The following is a 23,987-nucleotide window of genomic DNA, read 5'->3' as shown; positions in this document are numbered from 1 at the left end:
GGGGAGAAGCGCACAAACTGTGTGTACTCTCATTGATTATGCAGCAGAGTGTGCTTCTCCGCCAAAGAAAAGGCTAGTAGCACTTTTACTTCTTTGGGTGTAAGTAGTTGATTCCCAAGGTGAATAAAAGTCTTTTTTAAAATTCTAAATTAGCTATCAGTCTTTCTGAGAAAAGCAAGCTGTATCAGTCAGATTTTCCATTGCTGAGATGCAATTCTTGACACTCACAGTTTAAATGCAGAGAGATTTAATTTGGCTTGTGGCTCAAGGGGGTTCAGTCATTAGAAGGCAAGCTCCAAAGGTGAAACATAATGGGAGAAGGGTGTGGCTGACCGAAGATGCTTAGTTCATGGCATCCAGGATGTATAGCTGGGAAACAGTTCCAGAGAGGAAGGGCCCAGGGACTGGAACACTATCTGAGGTCAGGCCACTCTGACCCACTCAGACACGCACAGAAGTGTGTTCCACCAATCTCCTGGCCAGATCCTAAGCCAATCAAGTTGATACAATCAAGCTTAACCATCGTGTAAGCACACTGAATTCATTTCAGCAGTCATTTTTGAAAAGCAACTGTGCATTTAGGTTTTGGTTTTGAAAAATGGCAGGACAGAGGTTCAGGCCTTAAGGAAGTCAGAGACTGGGGGAGAGGCAAGTTTAATGAATAGCATTTCAATTGGCCTTATAACCTGTCCCAATTTTAATGATGCTTATACTGAGCAGAACTCTAATGTCTGTCTTCAGTGTTTTCCCAGCCTATCATCAATAAAGTGAAACCTCAGCTCTTGAAAACTCATTTTTTGCCTTTAATGGAGAAACTCAAGAAAAAGGCAGCCATGGTGGTGGCTGAGGAAGACCACCTGAAAGCCGAGGCCAGAGGGGACATGTCTGAGGCTGAGCTGCTCATTCTAGATGAGTTCACCACATTAGCCAGAGATCTCTATGCCTTCTACCCTCTCTTGATTCGATTTGTGGACTATAACAGGTAGAATGTTCAAAAGTGGTGGATTTCCCTCGTTCATTATTACTTTCCATGACTCATGTGTTCCTACTGAGTTGTTTCATTCTTCACTGACTGCTTGGGCATGATCTTGTTTATGGCTGTAATATAACGAGATGCTCATAGGTAAATCAATTTTCACCAAGCTCTCAAAATTAGAAATTGAATTCTGAAACATTTCACATGTGAAAGTTAGTGCTTGGATAGTTGCATCATCTACATGTTTTTAAATGTTACAGCTGTACATTGAAACCCTTGTGAGTTTCTAAGTTTGGGAGAGAAGGGGGAGTTTTTTTTTATTTATTAATTTTAGGGAGTAACTGAGAAATTCCTTCTTACTTTGCAACCCAGGGCAAAGTGGCTGAAGGAACCTAATCCAGAAGCTGAGGAACTGTTCCGCATGGTAGCTGAAGTCTTTATCTACTGGTCAAAATCTCATGTAAGAGAATATTGACAGATGATGTCTGTATTTGATTTTTGTAAAGGCTTTGTAAACAGGAAGCAGTTGTCCAACCCCCTTGGTAAACATCTGTGGTACTGTTTCTCAAATCTGTCTCCTTGGATTCATTAAACTATAGAAGTGTGAGGGCAGGTGCTCTTGGGGACTTTCAGGAAATGTAATTCTTGTCTTGAATTTAGAATTTATCTTTAAAAAATCACAAAGGGCCAGGAACAGTGGTGCATGCCTGTAAGCCCAGCTACTTCAGAGGTTGAGGTAGGAGGACTACAAACTTGAGTCCTGCTTGGGCAATTTAGGGAGACCATGTCTCAAAAATTAAAAAGGCTAGTGGTGTAACTCAAGTGGGAGAGCATTTGCCTGGCGTTAGTGAGGCTCTGGGTTCAATCCCCAGTGTTGCAGTCAATCAATCAACAAGTATCACAGAGGTTTTTCATTGTATTACTTAGCATTTTTAAGGTTTGTTCCTAAATCTGAGTGATATTGGCATTACCCAGAGCTATGCCTTTTTTACACTCTAGATTTTCCTATCTTTTGGCATTTCACTGCCTAAACCAGCAGTATTGATGTCTCAGTTTGAGAAGTGCTAAGACAGGCTCGTGCTTTCCAACTAAATATACTGGTTTAATATGTAAATTTATTTTATCATCACACACTCATTTCTGTAGAAGTCTAGTTTGGCACTTATTTTAGAATCAGTTAACTTTTAAATCTCTGGTAGGAATTCCCTTGATAAAATTTCTAGAGTACATCTTAGTGAATTTTCATTAATTTATATGTTACAAGTAGAATAATATTTCTGAAATCTGAAAAAAAGTTTTTATTTATAGGAAGAATTTTAGAGTGTTCTATGAGTTGTTTGTAATAACTGGCAGAATATGCATAAATACAGGCATTTACCGTTGTCCAATATTGTTTCAAAAGCTTATAGTTTTGGTATCAGTTATAATTCTATGTCACTTTGTAAAGGGGGATTCTGTAAAAGTAAAAATAAGAACCTCAGCCTTAGTTTCACCAGTTTATTTTATCAGATTGTTTTATAAATCAAATCACTTTGACTATGTAATTTTAAAAATTTTATATTTAATGATAGAATAATAAGTATTATTTATTAACTATATCTAAGGAGTCTGTCCAACTTTATATTAAAAACATATGTAAGTCATAGGTTTGACTTAGAATGTATAAGATGGCTTTAACATGTACATTTGTATCTTCACACTGAGATTTATTATCTGTAATGTGATAGAAAATTATTTTAGATCCTCTGGTTTTCTCTAAGTAAAACCAAATGATTTCTTGTCCTGCATAATTCATTTTAAAGCAATGTGCTAGATCACTCAGGGATTCTGAAGTAAAATTTAAAATCTAGAAGAAAATCAATCTATCTTCAGCTGTGAAAGAACAAACTCGAACTGGCAATCCTTTGCCTTTTATTTTTTTCTGTTAGGGTCTCCATTGATACGTCCTAATGGACAAATGAGAGAATTTGTTACCTCGGAAAACTAAAAATTTTATGCTCCCCCTTAGGGAATTGACAGTATCCAACTATATCCATAAGTAAAATACCAAAGAAGCTTCTTTAAATTTATATGCAAGACAAAATTTTGGAGCAGTACATGTATTATACCGAGTAGGGTTTTTTTACATAAATATCTAATATTGTGAAGAATAAGACAAAAATCTGAATATATACTTTTGAATTTCATTGACATATTTTAAACACAAACCTGGTAATATGGGTTATATTCTTCCCAAAATATTTACCGGTATCAGATATGCAGACCTCAAAAGAAGTAGCAACCATATCATAATTGTTAAGTATCTTTGGAAAGTGTATGTTTATCTCAGAACATGTACAGCTCTTTCTATTCTGACATATATTTTATCTCCTTTAAAAAATTACAGCACTATTTTATTCATTTTTATTTTGAAAACAACCAGCTGCACGGGGCTTCAGCACTCATTCTATCACTTGGTAGTTGGTAGCCTTGTGATGTAGACTTTCTAAAGTCTCCTGTCTCTGAAATACGTATGTTTGCAGTTCTTAGAATTGTTACCCCAGAGCCAAGCAACCTCGTGAGGTGGTCAATGAGTATTTGTTCCCTTTCTTCCTAAGTTTTAAATATCAAAGTAATATTTGTTCTTCATGAAACTTTTGGTGCGTGTATAACCTCAAATTATATAGACTTGTTATGTAAGGGCTTTTAACTGACATTTCCTTTGCAACTTCTCAGAATTTCAAAAGAGAAGAGCAGAACTTTGTTGTGCAGAATGAAATCAACAATATGTCTTTCCTCATTACTGATACCAAGTCAAAGATGTCCAAGGTATTACTCTAATATGTTTCTCTGTTGTTTCATGGACTGATGATTTGATAATGTTACTTGCTGATTAAAGACATGCACATGCTTTTAAGGGTTAGGAGAATTCACTTGGGTCAGGTACAGTACGATGCACAGTTGCAGAAATGATAGGCATGAAGGAAGAAGTTTTTACACAGAGCCTAGAAACAGGGCACACACTGTCGAGGTATCATACAGGTATATGCCAGGGGAAACATAAGCAAGAGCCTTACTGTGGTTTCCATGGTGACTAAGGTAAGCAGGGTTAGGACTGGCTAATTTGAATACTTCTTTGCAGGCATCTCTGGTGGTCTGGTTCCTGGCCCAGGGGAAATGCGGGTAAATGGAGTGTGACCCAGAGTGTAAGAGCCTAAAGAAGGAGGTGGGAGAGGTAGGCTCGTATAGGTGGGGTTGTATACACAGGAGAGCAGACTGGGAGTCATTTACTTCTCCAGCAATCTCCTGCCTTAAGAAGGGTGGTGTCTCCTGGATCTGCAAGGAACCAAGATGTCAAAATGTCATAATAAAGACATGCTTTATACACACACATGCACAGGTGCACACACTTGCACATACCATGCTCACAAACTGCCAGTCAGTATAACATGCATATAACTCCTTCATGTTCTTCAAGAGTGATGATTTGTAGATTTAAATATGCTACAACTATAAATCTCAAAATAATTAGCTGCATTATTTAAGAACCATATTGATGAAGTTTCCTTCATGAGTGGTAACTTTCAAGAGCTTCTGGTCTCTTCTTTTTTGGATTAAATAATAAAGATAAATATATTTATACACAGAGAAAGATAAATGTATTCCATGAGGTAGCACACAAAAATATATTGCCAGATGGTTAAAGTGCAAAATAGAGTGGTATTCAGCCAAAACAAACCAGCCTCTATCAAGCTCATCAGTTGTGTCATCTTTACTGTATGATGAATCAGTTGTTTCACTATTTTTGCTGTGCTGAAACCTTTTCTCAGTATCATCGTGTATTATATTATATTAAATCATTTGTATATTAAATTGTCCTTTGTTGTTTATGCCAAGGGCCCGTGCTTATTACAGCATGTCATTGTCATAAAAGTTTGTTTCAAGTTTGAATTATTCTTGCAAAGAAAGTCAACATATACACAGAAATGAATATGGGACAGTTATTTTTATTCTGATATATAGACCACTCCATTGTAATAGAAAGAATAGTTATTACCCAGTGGGAATTAAGGTGTTATTTGAAGTAGCCCCATGGCATTTCAACAGGACGCGCCAAAGAGCTCTGAAGTATATCATGGCAGTATTTTGTTGCAGCCTGGTCATTCAAACACTTCTCAATATTCGTGAATCATTGATGGGTTTATCACTTCTATTTCTGCAGGAGAGGAATTGAGGCTTTGGAGGAAAAATTTGTAGACTATAAGAAATACATTTTAAAATATATTTATATATACCATATATATGTCATTAGATATGGTATGTTTAGTATTATATACACACACCTTTATGGTATATGGTATATATAAATCACTCTCCACATATATCTATAGATATATAATATCTATATGTATATATGTATATAAATATATATCTATACCACATATAGATATATATGTATATATATATACATCATATAGGTATATAGATATATATCTGATACCTATGTATACAATGTATACATACATACATGCATATAAATCAAAGCCAGCATTTGTCAGAAGAAATATAGACTCCTTATTCCTACATTTCTTTCTCTGAAGCATTAAAAATTGGAAAACATATGATACCTGAAATTACCATATAATTCCTCATATTTCACCTCCCTAACATGGTAGCATGCCTTTTCCTCCTAAAAAGTACAGGAAATGCACACTAGTGAATTTTAGTGGCCTAAGAATATGAAAGTAGGACTTAAATTAGCAAAAGATATGAAGAAGGAAGGAGAAAAATATTCTCAGAACAGCAGGATTTTCAAAAATAAGGATGAGCAGAAGGTCTGGAAGACAAAGTGATAAGCCAGAGGGCTCAAAGTTGCCAATGGGAGCAAGGCAGGGGCGGGTTCCAGTCCTGCTCTTTGTTCCACAGGCAGCTGTTTCAGATCAGGAAAGGAAGAAAATGAAGCGCAAAGGAGACCGGTATTCTATGCAGACCTCTCTGATTGTGGCAGCACTGAAGAGGTTACTGCCCATTGGGCTGAACATCTGCGCGCCAGGGGACCAGGAGCTCATTGCTCTGGCCAAAAATCGCTTTAGTCTGGTAAGTCTCCTTTACACCCTAGTAGTGGTGATCACCCGTCTTCCGGATCCTAGATGTTCCTGTTCTTTGGGCTCGCTGCTCTGTGTCAGTATTCCATTTGCATTAAATGCCTCAGTGAACAGTTTTTCTAGGTAAGCCATAGGATTTAAAGACTGCAGTTTTTAATATTAATCATCGCCAACACATATTGAAGAACCAAACAGAAAAAAATGGGTTTGACATGAACTCCTATATAAAATTAATGAGAAGTATATTCAAATTTGTGAAGTCATTTTTCAGTGTCAGAAGCATAATATTGCACCAAAGGTGGTGAGATAAGGTTTTTACTTTTATGTCAGTGGATGTTCTCCTTTCCAAGCCTCAAGATTTAAATCCTCAAAATCCCTTCTTGTCCCCTAGTTTTCTTCTTTTTCACTATGCAGATGAAAAGGCAGTGTTTCAAAAATATACCCTGTAGTTATTGTTTCATCTTTGTGCAAATTGGGAGACATATTCTATCATAGTTCCCACGAAGAATTAGTGAAGCACCTCTGTTTATCCCGAACTTGACAGCTAAAACCAATGAATGGAAGGGAGGCTGCACAAACACAGCCCTATTGGCAGTTGTCCAATGTCTGGTTCTCAGATATACACTTTTTCCTACTGTTATTGGTAACATTTTGTGGTTGTCTTGGAGAAAGCTGTGGATATGCTTCTGTCTGAGCCCAAGAGAACTTGCTCCTGTTCCCCCACTTGCTAGGAACTGGGGACTTAGTTCTACTGAGTCATGATACGTTTATGCCAGAGTTAAAGTAGACTGTTGCCTTGTAGCGAGCTACAGCAATATCAAAAAATTATCTGAAGAAAATGTCCCTAAATTCTTGGCATTTCAATCAAAATGTTCATTAGACATACACTATTGCAAAGGATGTGTGAGTTGTTCTGTTGACAGTTGATGCACTCTAAGATTCTTTTAGATAAAATGTGTTTCTTGACAGAAAGACACTGAGGATGAAGTTCGAGATATAATTCGCAGTAATATTCATTTACAAGGCAAGGTAAGCTAGATTTTATTCTAAAACATTTTAATATCAATAAAGCAGTTCACCCATCTTCTGAATTTACCAAAAATAAATTTACATTAACAATTAAAGGAGTGAAATACTGTAATCAGGTGTTTTCCTACTTGCAAACCCTGTTATATTAAAAAATTCTTACAGTAGTAAATGATATATTCTTAAAGTAGATCATCAGAAATTGTCAACTTTTGAAAAAGTGTGTTGCCAGTTGAAGTAATGATTGGACATAGAATTTGTATTGCTGAGTTTTGAAGGTTTTTGAATATGGAAATAGATATCCTTAAGAAATAGAAATTTCACCTCTCAGAGTCAGAAATTAGTATATAGAGGATACTCAGTATTGCTGCAATTCTAATAAGAACAAATTAGTTTAAGGTAGGAATATTCATATAGAAGGAAAACATGGATAGAAACCAATATAGCATGTACTGTATAATGGCAAGTGAAAAAATTATTGAAAGTAGTTTTATGAAATTTTCATGCCAGTGAATAATTACTCATTTGTTTACCAACCCTATTTTGCCATTTGAGAATTTTTACACTTCGATTCAACCTGTTTGTTTCTGTTCTGCTGTCCCTTCTGAGGAATTTTTTAAAATTATGAAAATGTTTAAATATCAAATAGTAGTAACAAAAATATAAATTATGCCTTTAATGTATCAAAATGTCTCTTTCTAGGGTCCATGCCATGTTCTTCTTTCAGCACTTTGGAGCATAATATGATAAAAGTGAAACATGACTTTACAATATTCACAACACACACAAATTTGAGAACAAATTCCAGGTGAACACACATCAAAGTCCATTTGATACACACTCAGCCATAATTTACTACAGTAATAACTTTCGTGGAGTAGGAGATGAATGTCTATTAGAATATGATGTCTTTTCAGACAGAAAAAAGATACTCAGCTTTTAAAAAACTATTCATAAAGTCTCCAAATAGAACTCAAATGAAGAGTTTATACTACAAGCTTTTCTTCCCTTTGGTGAGAGGCACTACTTTAGCATCTCTGGATGTTTGAGGACATCATGTATTCTAAAGGGTCCCAGAGAGCCCCAGCCCACACTTGGAGCACTGCTGGTCTAGTACTGCCACTGAGGTGGAGGAAGGGATTGTTTTGTGGCTCGGAAGAAGGGGTTGGTGCTTATCTGGAAGGACTTATAGTCAATATTTCAGTTCTAAATAAATGAGACCTGAAAATTTAGAGGAAATAAGTACATAATTATTTTGATGTTTTAATGTGTACTTTCTTATGCTAGGAATAAAGCATATATTTCATGGATATATACAAGCTTCCAAAATATACATATTATTTGTTCCTAGTTCCTTTTGCATACATTGCCTTGAGGTTGTAGGACGAGTAATTGTGAGGCCAGAGGAATAATTTTGTATTAGAAAATATAAACATTTCATTTCATGAAGTATATTTATTTATTAAGTACAAGTCATTATGTTGATCAAAATCCAGAAATACCAAGGGCAGTCTTCAATTGAAAAAACTGTGGGAGGAAAACGTTTTATTTTATCAAGGGATGCATGGTATTTTCTAGCCATGCATGTGCAAAAAAACTCTATCTGTAGGTTTGTGTTTAGAGTAAAGTTATTTTTAACATTTCAAAGTGCACTTTCTTAGGCTAGGACTTTGCGAGTTGTAAGTGTTGCCCACTTGTTACTGCTTTATAGCACTCAGCCTCTCCTTTTTAATGGAAAGTCCAAAGCAGAGGAGAAAGAGAAGGGGGCTGTTTTTCCCATTTTTAAGGATATAACTATTCTTTTTTATTTCTTTGAAGTAATGTGCTTTGTCCCATTGTGATGTACACTCTTTGTGATTATAATAACCTTTATAAAGACATGAAGAGTTCAGTTATAACTTTCACTTAGGAAATTATGTAGGTACCTTCATGTTGAGTAATTTTTGTAAACCTCCATTGATTTTATTATTAAAAACTTTGCTCCAGTAAGACCAAGCTCTGTTTTAAAATCTCTATATTTATAGATATGAAGTGTGATTAAAACTATATGGTGAATATTTGAATTTTTGATCAATCTTACATGCTTATATCTGGTAATCTGAGCAACTACTTTGAAGATTACAATATGCAATGTAATAACCTTTGTTAATTTCCTATCATTATGTTTTGACATTCTGTATCATTTTTATTGTTTTTATTCTTTTTAAAATAAAAAAAATATATATATATTATGTATTGCAATTAATCTCTTTCAAAATATTCCTCCTTCTCTTTGAAGGTACTAATTCTATCATTCTTGCCACTTTTTAAAGCATTTCTGGAAGTCCTTTTGTGATTACCTTTAATTGTGCTGTTATAGCTGCCTCAGTGTCCTGAATTGATTCCAGACATGTGCTTCTCATGGTCATTTTCACTGAGGAAGAGTCAGAAGCTGCTTGGTGCCAGATCCAGTGAATAAAGTGGATGAGGACACACCATAATGTTTTCCTGAGCCTGACTTTTCACTGGATAGCGCTCAACAGCAGCATTCACCATTATTTTAAGCATACTTGAAGAAGGCACTCAGGAAAGAGGGTTTCTAGAGCTGCTTCAGAAAGTGGCAAGGATATGGGATAAGTGTTTTCAAAGTATGTGGGTGGGTGGGGGAATCTATTGGGGGAGTTCATGGTAATGTGTCTTCCTATACTAAACTTTTTAAAAACACTCACCATATACTTTGATCACACCTTGTAAAATGATCCTATTCATTGCTTATAAAATTAAACACATAAGTCTTCAACAGTTAGAATGTAAATGGAGAAGAGGAAGAGGAAAGGTTGTCTCATCCCTTCCTTGGCTCATGCCCTTGTTAGAACTTCTCTTGTTTAGGAAAATACTCTCCGCTACACACAAAGTAGGTTATATCACATGTGTCTTATATTGCTTTTTAGTAGTCTTCATTACAATTGCAAATACTCATCTGAAATTTTCTTCCCCACTTGGTGGTGAATTCCAGGACTACAAGGGCCTTATCTGTCATCCTCTGCATAGTGTTTTTGTTTTCAGTTATATGTATTTAATATATATAGCATATTTTGGTAGACAGAGTGAGATGATTACTGTAGTTAAGTAAATTACTATATCCATTTTCTCATGTCTTTAACCTTTTCTGTAGTTTGCTAAGAACACCTGAAATCTGCCTCCAGCAATTTCTGGAATGTGGTGCGGTATTATTGTGGTTATCATGCTCTATATAAGATCTCTGGACTTACTCATCCTACATAACCTCAGTGTTTTAACATTGGGCTGTGTCTGATAAATGATAACAGAGGGACCCTTCTCTCTTTAGGTTGTTGTCTTGTATTTTATACACATTTTTTTCTTTCTCCTGCAGCTGGAGGATCCTGCTATTCGATGGCAGATGGCCCTTTACAAAGACTTGCCAAACAGAACTGAAAATACCTCAGACCCAGAGAGGACAGTAGAAAGAGTACTAGATATAGCAAATGTGATTTTTCATCTTGAGCAGGTCAGACCTTGTGTTGATTCAGTCATACATGCCTTAACAATGCACAAATACTGTGAGGAAGTTTGGTAACTGAAGGCCAGAAAAGTTTATGTTCAGCATATTTGTTAGAAAGAATATGTACTGGATACGTACTGTGTACTTATTAGATACCTTGTATCTAATAAGTAAAACTTCCAAGCACTTAATTTTATAATAATGTACAAGTAATGTGTGTTAGGAGATCAAGACCTTTACTTTACTGTCTTTTATTAAATATTTCTAAAGTTATACAGATAACTAGGATTATAGACCTAACTTTAGATCCTTTTAACAAAATATTTAGAGGTTGCAGTTGATTTTAGGTATATATGCTTGCATCCTTTTTTATTACTGCTCATAATAACATGTTTGCAATATTATCTTTCACTGGGTTACGATTTGAAGTGTTATCATTTTTATTGGTTAAATTTCCTTTTTATAGAGATACACTTGAGCTAGTTTTCTGAGATCAAGAAAAATTATATTACAGCAGAACAATATATTGATATTAAAACTTTATTTGAGATTTTTCTGTTGTCTCCTATTTAACATTACAAAGCTAGCTATGTGTTTTGTTTTCTCATTAACTCCCTTTGCTCAAGCATTTCTAAAACAATAATGTGTGGAACATCTTCAGTCAAAAGATTGTATTTTTACAGATGTGATTCTCTGGCTTAAAGTATGTGCAACACAGAGATAAACTTCTCTTTCTCATGAAGTCCATTTAGCAAAACCACTAGAGTGAGGGATGCAGTGTGAACCACACAGAGTGGCCCACTGCTTGGCCTCTGTGATAGAACCTGCGGGTATTGTTTCCTTTACCCTGAATATTATGTAATAAAATGCCTGCTATCGTCTCAGGAATTTTACCACTTAAGTGAATTGAGTAATATATTTTTAACTTTGTACCGCCTTTAGCCATATTTGGACATATTATCATGGCAATAATAATCACTTTGCCTTAATTCCTGCTGTATATTATCTGAAAGTTCACCCCTGCCTTGATGGGTTAAATAGCATAAGGATATTATCTAATGTATTCTTTTAAATTCCTTGTTTATTGTCAGATTTCCCCAAATGCTAATAAGTTCTTTGCCGGGCAATTTGTCACTACTCTTGATGATGTTAAAGCAACCAGAATACTCTTAGGCCACATAGCCGTTAACATGTATTTATATTATGTGACTTTGTGCTAGAATTTAGTGTTTCCCCTGAATACTTCCGTAATATTTTCATACAATACTAAATAAACTCTCAGGATTCAACAAAAGACAAGGTTGAGATAATTAAATTTCAAGTTATATATATAAAGTCATAGATGTATGTTTCTAAAATTATATACATATTTAATAAGATTATTAAATGTCAAATGACTACCGCAGGAGCATTTCTGGCAGTTATCCTTAGTTTTTGATTATTCCTGTTTTATATATATATATATATATATAATTGGATTTGCTTGAGTGAATTTTAGATGAATTCACCAAAGTTTTGTTAAAATATTATTGTACTTTATTTCTAGTAAATGGTAGAGTACATACTCACAGGTATAACCAATCGTGGTGATGAAGTTACTGAAAAGAAGTTCAGTGCACTACACTTCTGTTCGTACCATGGATATTTATGGGGTACACTGTCCTAGACTGACTCTGCAGATGCTTGTGGGTGATTCTTACCTCGGTGTAGGTAGCTTAGGCCCTGTGAAGACACAGAAACAAAAACAATTCTAATATGCTGAAAAAGGTACAAAAGGAACCCACGGTAGCAGCCTCCTTATTAAGTAGGTGGATTCTTGTGTGTAGAATGCATACCTTTTGCATCTCTTTTGTGAGGCTACTTTGTCACTAAGTTTCAGAGTAGTTTGAAAGAATGTTGTAACTTGCTGAAGTCTACGCAGAAACAGTGAGTGTGCTGCACTGGGAGTATAGCTTGGTTGTAGTTCATGCACTAAGTATGCTCGAGACCTGGGTTGGACCTCCAAATTCAAAAGTAAACAAACAACAAACAAAAACAAAACAAAGTGGTTGGTGTCTAGGAAATACTTGTTGATTTTTCTCAAGTGTCAGCAACCTTTATAGATGTACAGGGATGTTTGAAAAATAAAGTGGGTGTTTAAATTTTAAGAAATGATTATAGTAAAAGATACATTGCCATTCATCCTTCAGACATATTTATTCTATCATCCTTACCACTTGCTGAAGCAGTGCTGAAAGTCTTTTGTGGCTATCTTTATGAGGTATAATCACAAAGACAGTGAATGCGTCTGCTGAATGCCCTGCAATGGAAAGGCAGGATCATGAAAAAGCATGAATGTGTGCTCACCCGCCTTATTCACTGGATCCGGCTCTATGTGACTTCTAGCTCTTCTTCCCAACTCAAAATGACCATGAACAGGAAAGTCTTAAATTGATTTAGGACATCAAAGCAGCCATGACAGCCTAATCAAGGACACTCAAGAAGGACTTCCAGAACTGCTTGAGAAAGTGACAAGAATGATGAGATTAGTGTGTTTGAAGGGAGGAGAACTTCGAGGGGATTGATGGTGATGTGTCTTCTACTGTAATTAATATTTTAAGTTGAAACACTCATTGCATTTTTTTATTATACTTCATATTTTATCCTGTGCTTCTGGTAATATTTTCATGAGTTACTCTGTGTCTTGAATTTCCTTATACTCTGGCTCTAGCCAAGCTAACACATAAACACAAGAAGACGTTCAGAGTTACAAGGTGCATTGTAGTATTCACTTTGGATGGAAAATCCTACAGATACCCATTTACTTGATTATTGGAAAGCCCTGTAATTTAGGTTTTTTCTTGGCCAAATGGTGACCTTTATGGTAGGAGGAGCCTTTTCTAACCTGTTTACTTAGAACTTCATGTGTATTTGTTCACTGTTACTCAGGCTGATCAGAATGCTGATGTTAAGTGAAATAAATCAGACACACGCTTAAATACCGTATGGTTTCTCTCATATGAGAAACCAAAGTATAAAGAGCAAAGTAAATAATAAATAAAAGGAAGCCAAGTGACCATTTACAAATGGGAAGGGGAGCAGAAGATGGAGAAGGGGACTAAAAAAGAATTAAGAGGTATCATGTACATGTACCAAACACCCACAATGAAAGGAGTCATTATGTATCACAAACATTTACTAATAAATTTTAAAAAACAGTGCCACATTCTCATTAAAAGCTACATATCTAAAATCTCAGATCTCCCAGTAGAACTTTAAATTGAGATCTTTTGAGTTGATCTGATCTTTTTTTTTTTTGTCTCTTCTGAGACAGGGTCTCGCTATGCAGTTCAGACTGGCCTTGAGTTCCCTTTGTAGCCCAGGCTGGTCTCGAACTTGTAATGATCCTCCTGCCTCAGCCTCCCAAGTGCTGGGATTATGGGCATATGCCACCACACCTGGCTGAGTTGATCTGATTGATCAACACTGTCCTTGATTTTCTCTATGCTTATAATATTCTCAACAGTGTTGACACACTCATCAAGAACAAAATTGAAGCGGCCATTTGTTAAAAAGTTTTAGTCTATGGAAAGAAGAGGGTCATTGAAATCAGTGCTTTTTAATTAAACAAGTTGCCTCATTAAAACTTCTAAGTCACTATAGTCCAGACATTCTTAATGTTTTCTTCAGTCATTAGTACGTTCAGATTTTATCCCTTCACTGTGAGATACATGAATCCAGTTTTACTTCTTGGCTAACATAACATTTTTATTTCTTCCAGAAATCTAAATGTATTGGCCGGAGATATTACAGTCTGGGAAGTACACCACTCAAATATCCAGAGATTAATAATTAACTTAGATTCACATGTTGTGTTTTTTCCCTTTCTAATACTACAATTAATCTCTCTTTCCTCTTGGAGTTTGAGACACCATTAGTTAAATAAATAGCTTGCTTGCCTCATTTACTGTGACTTTAGCATTCTCATTTGTCTCTAACAAAACAGTTATGTATTTTAACATTTTTGCAAAATTCAATTCCTGTACTCACTCCCGATACAGTATTCACAGTCTTGTCTTCTTGCATTAAAGAACAGTAGATTTTTTATTAGCTCTATTTGTGTTTACTGCAAAAGCTCCTATGATAAAATTAATTCCAATAGATATATAAATAAGAATGTGTTGTTTTTTGTGTATACAAAAGCATATATAAGAACTATGAAAGGCCTAAGAAAATTTTAAGAAGAATAAAAACAGATTTTATATGGAATGCTTTTGCGTTCCTTTAACTTTCAAACAACAAAGCTTCTGATGTGTTCATTGGTTAAAAAATATGATATTTTAACTAAGGACATTAATGAAACATTTGAAATAATCTCAAATTTAGCTGTAATTTTTAGGATATGAACTTTTCCAAACTAATTTGAAAATACTTTTGGAATTGGACTTTAAATTTATAACTGTTAGGCTGGGTATGTAGCCCAATGGTACAGTGCTTGTCTAGCATGTGCAAAACCCTGCATTCAATCCTTAGCACTCAAAACTAATCAAATAAATAAAAAGTGCAGTTGCCCAATGCGTATTAATGAGAATAGTTTGGGATGTGAGTAATTATTTATTTGTGTCATTCTACCTCAGGTGGAGCATCCTCAGAGATCTAAAAAGGCTGTATGGCATAAACTACTCTCTAAGCAGAGGAAAAGAGCTGTAGTAGCTTGCTTCCGAATGGCTCCTTTGTATAATCTGCCAAGGTCAGAATTTTTAAATGTTTATAAAACTAAGTGTTCATAATAGATTTAAGCCATTTTTCTCTAAATTAAATGTGTCTATAATCTATCTTAACATGGTGCAGCAGTCCAAGAGAAGAATGGAGGATATTTATTTGCTCTGTGTAATAGTTGAGTTTTGCTTTTTTGGATTTTTTTTTTTTTTTTTTGTGGTCTGTAATGTGATAAATGACTTTTCCACACTGAGGAATATCTACTGATATATGTGAGGTAACAATAAGTGATTAAGAATGCATTCTTTGAAGTGAAACTGTCTTGATTTCAATCTAAGAATCTCAGCTCCTCCATATGGCTGTGGTCAACTTACTTATCTGACTTTGTGATAGTTTTCTCACCTAGTCTGTGATAGGATCTGCCTCATAGAAATATATAGACAATTTAATAGACTAGTATATACAGAGTACTTAGAAATGAGCTTATCACGGTAAATGTTAGCTGCTATAATTTGTGCAATTTTAGCATTTGGAGAAAAGAATTGATACTGTACTGACTTATGGGAATGATGTAAATAAATTTGACAGATTGATTATCTTCTTTTAGAAGTGTGGAAGATATGCTTCTCAATAGAGAAGTGACCTTGGTGAACCAGGATAACATTTTAACCTTCTGCTGGTTCTCCTAGGAAACTATACACTTTCCCTCTCTGAACTTTACACAACATGCATCATTTTTATGTCTCGTAAACGGGGCTCAGCTCAGCAATATCTTTTTTTTTTGGAGGGAACGTATCCGACCTCCTTGCAAGTCAAATATTTTCTCTTATTTATCTCTCAGATGCTTATACATACTTCTAGTTGTAGCAGTACTGGGGCTATTTGTTTGATTCTGGCTTTAAAATGCTTTACAGTTTCATTCAATTTTATAAATTTTATATTTTCAGCACCATGGACAGTAAGGGGGGGCTATGACATTAAATGTACAGATGTGTAAGATGGTAAAAAACAGAAAACAAAAGCAAACAAATAGAATGTCGCACTTTCCCCCTCACTAAGACTGTTGGATTCCTTAACATCAAGTCACACTCACTGAGTTAAAATACTTTACATAGCTTTTTCCAAACCATGTACTCCTTTTATGTTTTTTGATGGTGTCTGTGGTCAGATAGGATATTAGCCTCGACCTCGTATTTCATTCCCTTTCCAGTTACTCCAAAGCAATTCTCCAGATTCCATCAATTTTCCTGACCTGTTCCTCATCACTATCCTTCCATCATGGTCACCTTTTATGTCACTTGTTCCTTGCCTCACATGAAGTGGATGGCAGCAGAAGCTCAGCAGCTTCTGTGTTGGCACAGAGTTTGCACTCTCTGCAACATGCCATTTTCAGAATTGCATTCCTTATGCCGTTGGTTCTCCAGTGTAGTCTTTTAAGAAATACTGTGCACTTAAATGCACTTAGGAATTATCCGGACCTGAGGTTTAAAAGCCACATAGGTGATACTGAAGTACCAGCAAGATCAAAGATGTTTTTTGGCATTTATTTCTCTTTTATGTTCAGGAATTTGTGGTAACTTACATTGGTTCCAGCTATGTTCTCTATTGTTTTCCTCTGGTTTCAAGGCCCTTCACATACCTACTTGTCTATTATGTCTCCTAAGCCCTCAACCCCCTTTCGTATCCTTGGCTCAGTTTGCCACCCCGCAGTGGCATCTTTCTGTCACCTCTGGTAGACTATTATGATGTTCCTTATGGTCATGAAATGCTTTCTTCCTGTCTTATGTGCAAATCTTACATCCCTCATTAACATCATGCTGAATATCAGTGATTCTGCTAATCTTCACTCATCTTTTATCTCACAGATGCCTATTTGTTATTCCAAAATTTAATCATCATTTATACAGTTCACTTAGTACATTTTGCCTTGCAACCCTCAGGGCTTACAGTTAGTGTTAATTGAACACTTTATTGACATTTATTAATTGTGAGCCACTTTCTGTCGTAATAGCTGCTATTTAATGAATAGCTGTCCGCTGAACTTTCATCTTGTATCTCATTCTGAGTCTTGTCACAGTGAAATGTAGATTGGCCTACCCTAGGTTTAAAAATGAGAAAAAATGGAAGTTGGGAAACTTGAATAACCCGACCAAGGTCACAAAGCTCAAAAGAGGCTGAGCCAGGTTTTAATTCCAAGTGAATATGTGATCCAAGAAACTTTGCCCTATTTGCTATAAAGTGTTGCCTCTGAAGAGAATCAAGTAATATAAAGTTTATTTTGATTTTCTTTTTTTAGTATTGAGATAATACAGTCATAAAGCACTAATGAATTCCTTTTCAATTTTTTAAAAACTTCTGATTGAACTTGTGCTTATCTTCCAGGCACCGGGCTGTCAATCTCTTTCTTCAGGGATATGAAAAATCTTGGATTGAAACAGAAGAACATTACTTTGAAGATAAACTGATCGAAGACTTAGCAGTATGTTTTTAGTTTGGTTATAAAATGAAAGAGGGTTTGGGATTATGGAGCAGACCAGTGTAGGGGTAACAGTTGTCACGTAACACTGAAGAAGAAAACACTGAATTGTATTGGTCTTAGGAAACTTTTACATCTCAGTTGTTGCTGCATTCAGTATTAACAGAAAAAAAGCTCCCTGCTTATTCCCAAGAGATCTCATCAAAATTAGGTGGTTCAGAACTTAAGATAAAAAATACAAGTTTATAACTAGCTACTCATGATTTCTATATTTTTGTATTCTTTCTCAAAACCCCTTTAACCTCAGAACCATGATAAATCATACAAAGTTGAACTTTAAGATGTTGTCCAACAAAAATAAGTTGAGGGTTAACAAAAAGTTTCTGGTCTCTAAAAGTAAACGGGGTGGTGGATACAGAAGAGAGAGGCTGAGGTAAATGTAGTGGATGGCAAAACAGTTTCCATCAGGCAGTGCTGAGACAGAGGTTTGTGTTACTGAGGGTACCGCACGTGGGGGAATGACCATCACTGACTTTTATAAATTGAGGGCCTGTTTACAAATCTGACAAAATAATTTTTCCAAAACCACTATAAGCATATAGTCTCACAGAACTTTGTGGGGGGTAGTCAGAGATTCATAATTCCCAGTTTAAACATCTCTTGCTTGAAAATTATTTTTTAACTTACAAATTATTGGGAAATATAATGGATAATCTAATCCAGTTCTTAAAAACCTAACCATGATTTCCTCCACATTTTGTTAAAATAAATGTGATTAATCCTTAGAATCAAAACATATAGGCCATTTGGATATCTTATAGAAATTTACCTTGTACATATAACATTTTTATAAATCTAAAATCCTTGAAAGGATCTTATTTATGCAGAGAGAAAATTACTGAATGGGTTAAGGCAATGAAGACATAAAATTCATGAACTCATTTAATTAAAAGTCAGGATTAATTACTACCACAAAAAGTAAAAATGTTTAATAATTTTCCTTGTTGTTAAAGTTCCATCCAACAATAGATATTTTAAGTAACTGAAAGGAAAAAATTGTTTAAGTAGTCCAAGCATTAGATCATTTCATAGTCTTTGCCTATTATTTTTTAATTTTTCATCAGATAAGCACTTTGCATTCCCAGTAGACTACATTTTCATACTTAGAGTGACTTAAAATTTCATTGCAAATTTTTATAATCTGAACCCCCCAAAAGCTGAATTTTCTGTAGAAAATCTACTTTCAGTTGGTAATGACTCTGCTTATGAGCACAGCATTCAGAATTTTTAATTTCTGTGAGTCTTCCTTGCCCATACTGATTTCATCTCTGGGAACTGGGATGTAGCTTGTTAGTCGAGCACTCGGCTAGTGCGCATGAGGCCCTGCTTCGACACTGCCTGCTGCAGCCCTGTGCCACCAAAATAAATAAAGAAGTAAATAAATAAACAAATAGGATGAAATATCTCTGTTTTGAGATAGTTTTAAATTGATAATATATTAAATATACAGCATATATTTATGTATTGTATATACAACACATACATATAAATGTTTGTATATATTACATGATATGTATACATACAATGCATATATGTATATATACACACATATCATGTTTATAATGCATGTAAAATTCACACCTGTGCGTGCATGCATGCCAGAGCAGGCAAAGAAAGAAGGGATTTTCTTTTGTTCTTTGTTCCCGTCCCTATTATTACTCCCAAATTTGAGTGAATGTGAAACATTGGACTTTTTTGCAGAAACCTGGGGCCCAACCTCCAGAAGACGATGAAACCACTAAGAGAGTTGATCCTCTGCACCAGCTGATCCTTCTGTTCAGCCGCACGGCTTTGACCGAGAAATGGTATGGTTGGAAGCGTTTGTATGATACATAGGTGGAGCAAATAAAGAAACGCGTGTCTGAGTCTTCTGTGTTATGTATTCATGTTTCAGCGTCATCTTGTCCTTGTCAGAAGAGAAGGTTGTTCAGAGAGCTGACTGTCTCTCATACACCCCTGGTCCAACATTCATTCAATTCCATGCTCTTATGGCATCCTGTAAATTCTGTTTCTTCTTCACAACTTTGTAATTAGCTGATTTAGTTGATTCTGATTCTTCTTATGAAATTGTTTTCCTTTATCATTGATAGATTTATTAATACAAGAAAGCCAAGCAAATGCTTATGCCAAAAGTGTGTGGAGACCAGTGGTGATTCCAGGGTTTCCTGGTAGATTTTGTCTCCATTGTGAGGTGTCTTAGGAAGCCTTTAGGGAGGAGGTAAGCCATCATCTCAGTTTGAGAGTAACTCTGAGATCTCTTCTAAGAATATTACCTATTTTTTCTTGCCTTGTATAGTCTTAGTCATACAAATGCACCAAAGCCACTAAGGGTAAACTTTTATGGAGTCAAAGAAGAAAGGTACTCTTAGATCTGACGATGAAATCTTCTAGCATCTGCTTGCTACAAGAGCACTGCAGTGATTGCCCTATAGATGGGACATTGCAGAGGTTATAAAATGTTGTCTGTTCCCCTTATTCCCCCCTGGCTTTGATCCAGGTCCTGCCTGTTCTCTGCAGTACTAGGAGGATGATTTAATTATCAGTCCGTAGCCACATGAGTCTTCCCAGAAGTCCTGAGGAGTCCATGTGACCTCTGTGCATGCCATAACAATGTACATTTCTTCCTCTTAGCTACTTGGATCCATCCTTTCTCTCACTATTTCTCTCTTATTATTTCCCAACTAACAAAACCATCTCATCCTTAAGCATAGAGCAACTCTCTGTCTGCCATTGTCAGGTAATGAGGTATTTCTCATAAGTAAATTTTTCTTATAACTAAAGTTAAAACTGATAAAATAGCTTTGACAGTTTTAGGTATTTTTTGATGGAAGCTTTTTTTGTGCATTAATGATTTCCATACTTCTTTAAATAGAGGATAATAAATATATTTTGTCCTTTCTCAATTTTTAAGTATCATCATGACATCTTATTTTTAAATCTATATCATCATAATTTGGAGAGTCCATGAGATATCAAATATCTCTTCTGTTGAAAGCTCTTATTTAAATGTACTTGTTTCAAATTTTATAGTTTGAAGAAAATTAAAGTCATTACATTTCTGTGTAAATCAATAGACTATATATTTCCCGAGACTTGAAGCCTCTGGCAAGGTAAGGTAAGCCTCTGGCTAGGAGCTCTGAAGAACTTGGTTTTCTATTGTAACATTTTTATAAATGATTACTATTATCTAAATTTTGTATTTATTTAAGTTTTTGAAGAATGCTTGTGAGAAAAAGAAGTTGTTTTTAATAATCATAGTATGTCCACATACGAATAGCTTTCTACTTAAACATTTATACTTTTTCCTTGTTTTCCATAGCAAACTGGAGGAAGATTTTTTATATATGGCTTATGCAGACATTATGGCAAAGGTGGGTAAATACTTTTCCTATTTTAATGCTTCATTTTCATAATGAAAAATAATTTTCATTGGACAAAGGATAAAAATCTATATTTCTGGATTAAAGCAAAACGCTGTATCTTCGAGGCGTCAGACTCGTGGGCCTCGGCTTCTCATTTGTTGCGTGAATCTGCGCTCTGTGGACAAGTAAGCATTGCTTACTCTTGTTTTGACTTTTTATTTGTGGGAAGCTTATCAGTTTCCCAATCATTCCTTCAACAAGTAACTCATTGCATGTCAAGGTAGATAACATAGCAAAGGAGGAAACAAATGTACATATTATGTCTTGGAGTTAATCATCAGATGAGAAGACAAAATTTATCTTTAAATTTTTTATCTTTTTTGTTTTAAAGAGAAAAAATAAAACAATTTCAAAATAAGATAATAGGAGGGTAACAATGGTTAGTACATTGCATATTGTTAACTTTAAATTAGTTACTAAAACTACAAGACAGGCATTTAATTGTTCAAACAATATTAACAGAGAAATTAGTAGTACAGCTATTTTAACTATCACATATATAGTATATAAAATACATTATATATATATATACTTTTTTTTTTGCTTTTCACTTCCTTCTTTTCTCCATTCTTCCATCCCAGTTTTTCTTTCCTTTTGAAGTTTCCTTCCATTTTATAATATCCATTATACATTTTGGATCTTATTTACTCTTTCAGCTTCTCACACTAGGGAGACAATATGATGTTTACACATGTGCATCTGGTTTATTTCACTTATGAGTATGGTCTCAAGTTGCATCCATTTACTTATAAAAGTCTCTCCAGTTTATCCTTCTTTATGACTGAGTAGTACTCCATTGTATAAAAGGGAAGACAAAATTTAAATAAATTGTTTTAAAACTGATAAATAATAGAGCAGTTACTGGGGATTTGGGAATAGGTTATATAATGTGGTAAGGCCTGATTAAATGAGTTCTTGATTTGTTGAATGATGACTTAACCCTACTGTGTTGCTTGAGTGCTTATTTAATTTCCTCCTGCTAAGAAGGGGATGAGTAAGGAGATGATGGAAAAGGAAGACTCAAGGTTTTGTAGGGGTTGCAGGTTTGGATGCCATATACTCTGCTAGGGATACCCAGAATGATTGCAGGTATTGGATGAAGAGGGATGAGACAATCTTGGACATGTTACAGGTGCTTGTAAAACATCTTAGTAGAGATTTTACACGTGTGATTAGATATTAAATCTCACATTCACTCAGTGTCTCAGATAAGGTTTCTAAGTATAGATTTGAGATTCAGTAGCACCAGATGGCCACTGAAGCGATAGGGCAGGATGATCTTGCTCTAGGAGAGAAGGCAGCATAAAAGAGAAGGCTGAGGACCAATCTTGTAAGGACAGAGATACTAAGAAATAAATAAACTAGGAGCCCACATGTGCACACACACGCACACATACAAAATGGAGAGAACATTAGTCTGATCTGATAGAGAAGTTAGTGTGTGGTCAACAAAGCCATATTGAGCTGAGGGTAGGCAAGGTAGGGACTGAAAATTTCTTGAACTGACGAAGTGTGCGTGGTGACACAGTTTCGGAGGGCTGTGGAGAGGGTCCCTAGGAGGTAGAAGTGCTGGGCTGTGGGAAGTAAGTGGGGCTTCAGATGTGGGATGTGATGAGGCAGTCCTATACTGAGAAACAAGGGGAGTGAAGTATACGCAGTGACAGATATCTAGATGGAACTGTGAGATAAAAGGGGGGTGATTTTTATTTGTTTGCTATTGATTTCTTTAGTTTCTATTTATTTATTTCTATTTTTAATTTTTTTATTTTTTTAAATGTATTTATTTCATTTATTTTTATTTTTTTGGTACCAGGAATTGAACTCAGGACCTTGTGCTTGCCAGGCAGGCACTTATGCCACTGAGCTATCTCCTCAGCACCTCAGTTTTTATTTTTTTTTATTTATTTTTTTTTTGGTTTTGGTTTTTCTCCGGTAACAGGAACCGAACTCACGACTTTGCGCTTGCCAGGCAGGCGCTTTGCCGCTGAGCTAAATCCCCAGCCCCAGCACCTCAGTTTTTAAAAGAAAGATGTAAGCACATCTGTATCCTACTGAGAAGGATCCACCTGAATGGACAGAGGGATAAAGGGTAGCCTGGAGTAAGGCTATGAGTGGTAACAGCAGTGGAAGAGGAAATGCTAGGGCTTTCCAATTTCATTTTAAACTATAACCCACAGAAGAGATACATTTACTCAGAGCATTTAGAGAAATATAAAATTCATACCTTGAAAGAAAAGTTTTATGAAATTATATTCTTCTTATGAATATTATAATCTGATATCTCCTATTTAACCAAAAATTGTTTCAGAGCATGGACCACTAAATTGACTGCATGTCCAATTAATGGTTTAAAAACCGTAGTTTAAAGAAAATGAGTTTAAAAGATAAAAGAGAAAGAATTCTTCCTTTCTAATGCAAAGGAAAGAAATCATTCTTCTTTTGTCATGAAGAGGAAGAAGGGGTGGATGCCCAGCAGGACAGGGCAAGTTGGACAGTCATCTGCTCTTAGAAGAAGAAAGGACAGTTCCCTGCCGATACTAAAGGGTTAGGGCAGGGAATCTAGACTGGAGTCTGAGCAGACTGAAGAGCTGAGACAGACGTTCCACTAGTCTGCCTGGTAAATTGACCAGAAACTTAAAAAGAGTTCCCAGGCAGTATAGAAAGGCTCATTCGCGTTGTTTTTCATGGATTTGTGGCAGAACTGGTCTTCTTTTTTGTGTGGCTTCTTTCTAGCAATTCTCAG

The 23,987-nt window shown here is 35.4% G+C and overlaps 1 protein-coding gene across 7 annotated transcripts in view; it reads left to right on the top strand.

Annotated features, from left to right (window-relative positions):
* Positions 1-23,987, top strand: part of Ryr2 (ryanodine receptor 2 (cardiac)) — a gene marked incomplete at its 5' end in the record, with an annotated part of 627,916 nt that overhangs the window by 518,178 nt on the left and 85,751 nt on the right. For 6 of the 7 annotated variants that reach the window (XM_013504703.1, XM_013504705.1, XM_013504704.1 and 3 more), the window contains 11 exon segments: positions 742-982; positions 1,349-1,436; positions 3,692-3,784; positions 5,882-6,052; positions 7,030-7,089; positions 10,460-10,594; positions 14,349-14,384; positions 15,205-15,317; positions 17,669-17,765; positions 19,524-19,627; positions 21,142-21,193. In XM_013504703.1, coding sequence (XP_013360157.1) covers positions 742-982; positions 1,349-1,436; positions 3,692-3,784; positions 5,882-6,052; positions 7,030-7,089; positions 10,460-10,594; positions 14,349-14,384; positions 15,205-15,317; positions 17,669-17,765; positions 19,524-19,627; positions 21,142-21,193 — 1,190 coding nt within the window. 7 annotated transcript variants of the gene reach the window in all.

Source organism: Chinchilla lanigera, unplaced genomic scaffold (assembly GCF_000276665.1).
Source record: "Chinchilla lanigera isolate Chin_1 unplaced genomic scaffold, ChiLan1.0 scaffold00091, whole genome shotgun sequence".
Taxonomy (NCBI): domain Eukaryota; kingdom Metazoa; phylum Chordata; class Mammalia; order Rodentia; family Chinchillidae; genus Chinchilla; species Chinchilla lanigera.
Note: the sequence above shows the minus strand (reverse complement) of the source record. Positions and strands in the feature narration are given on the sequence as shown.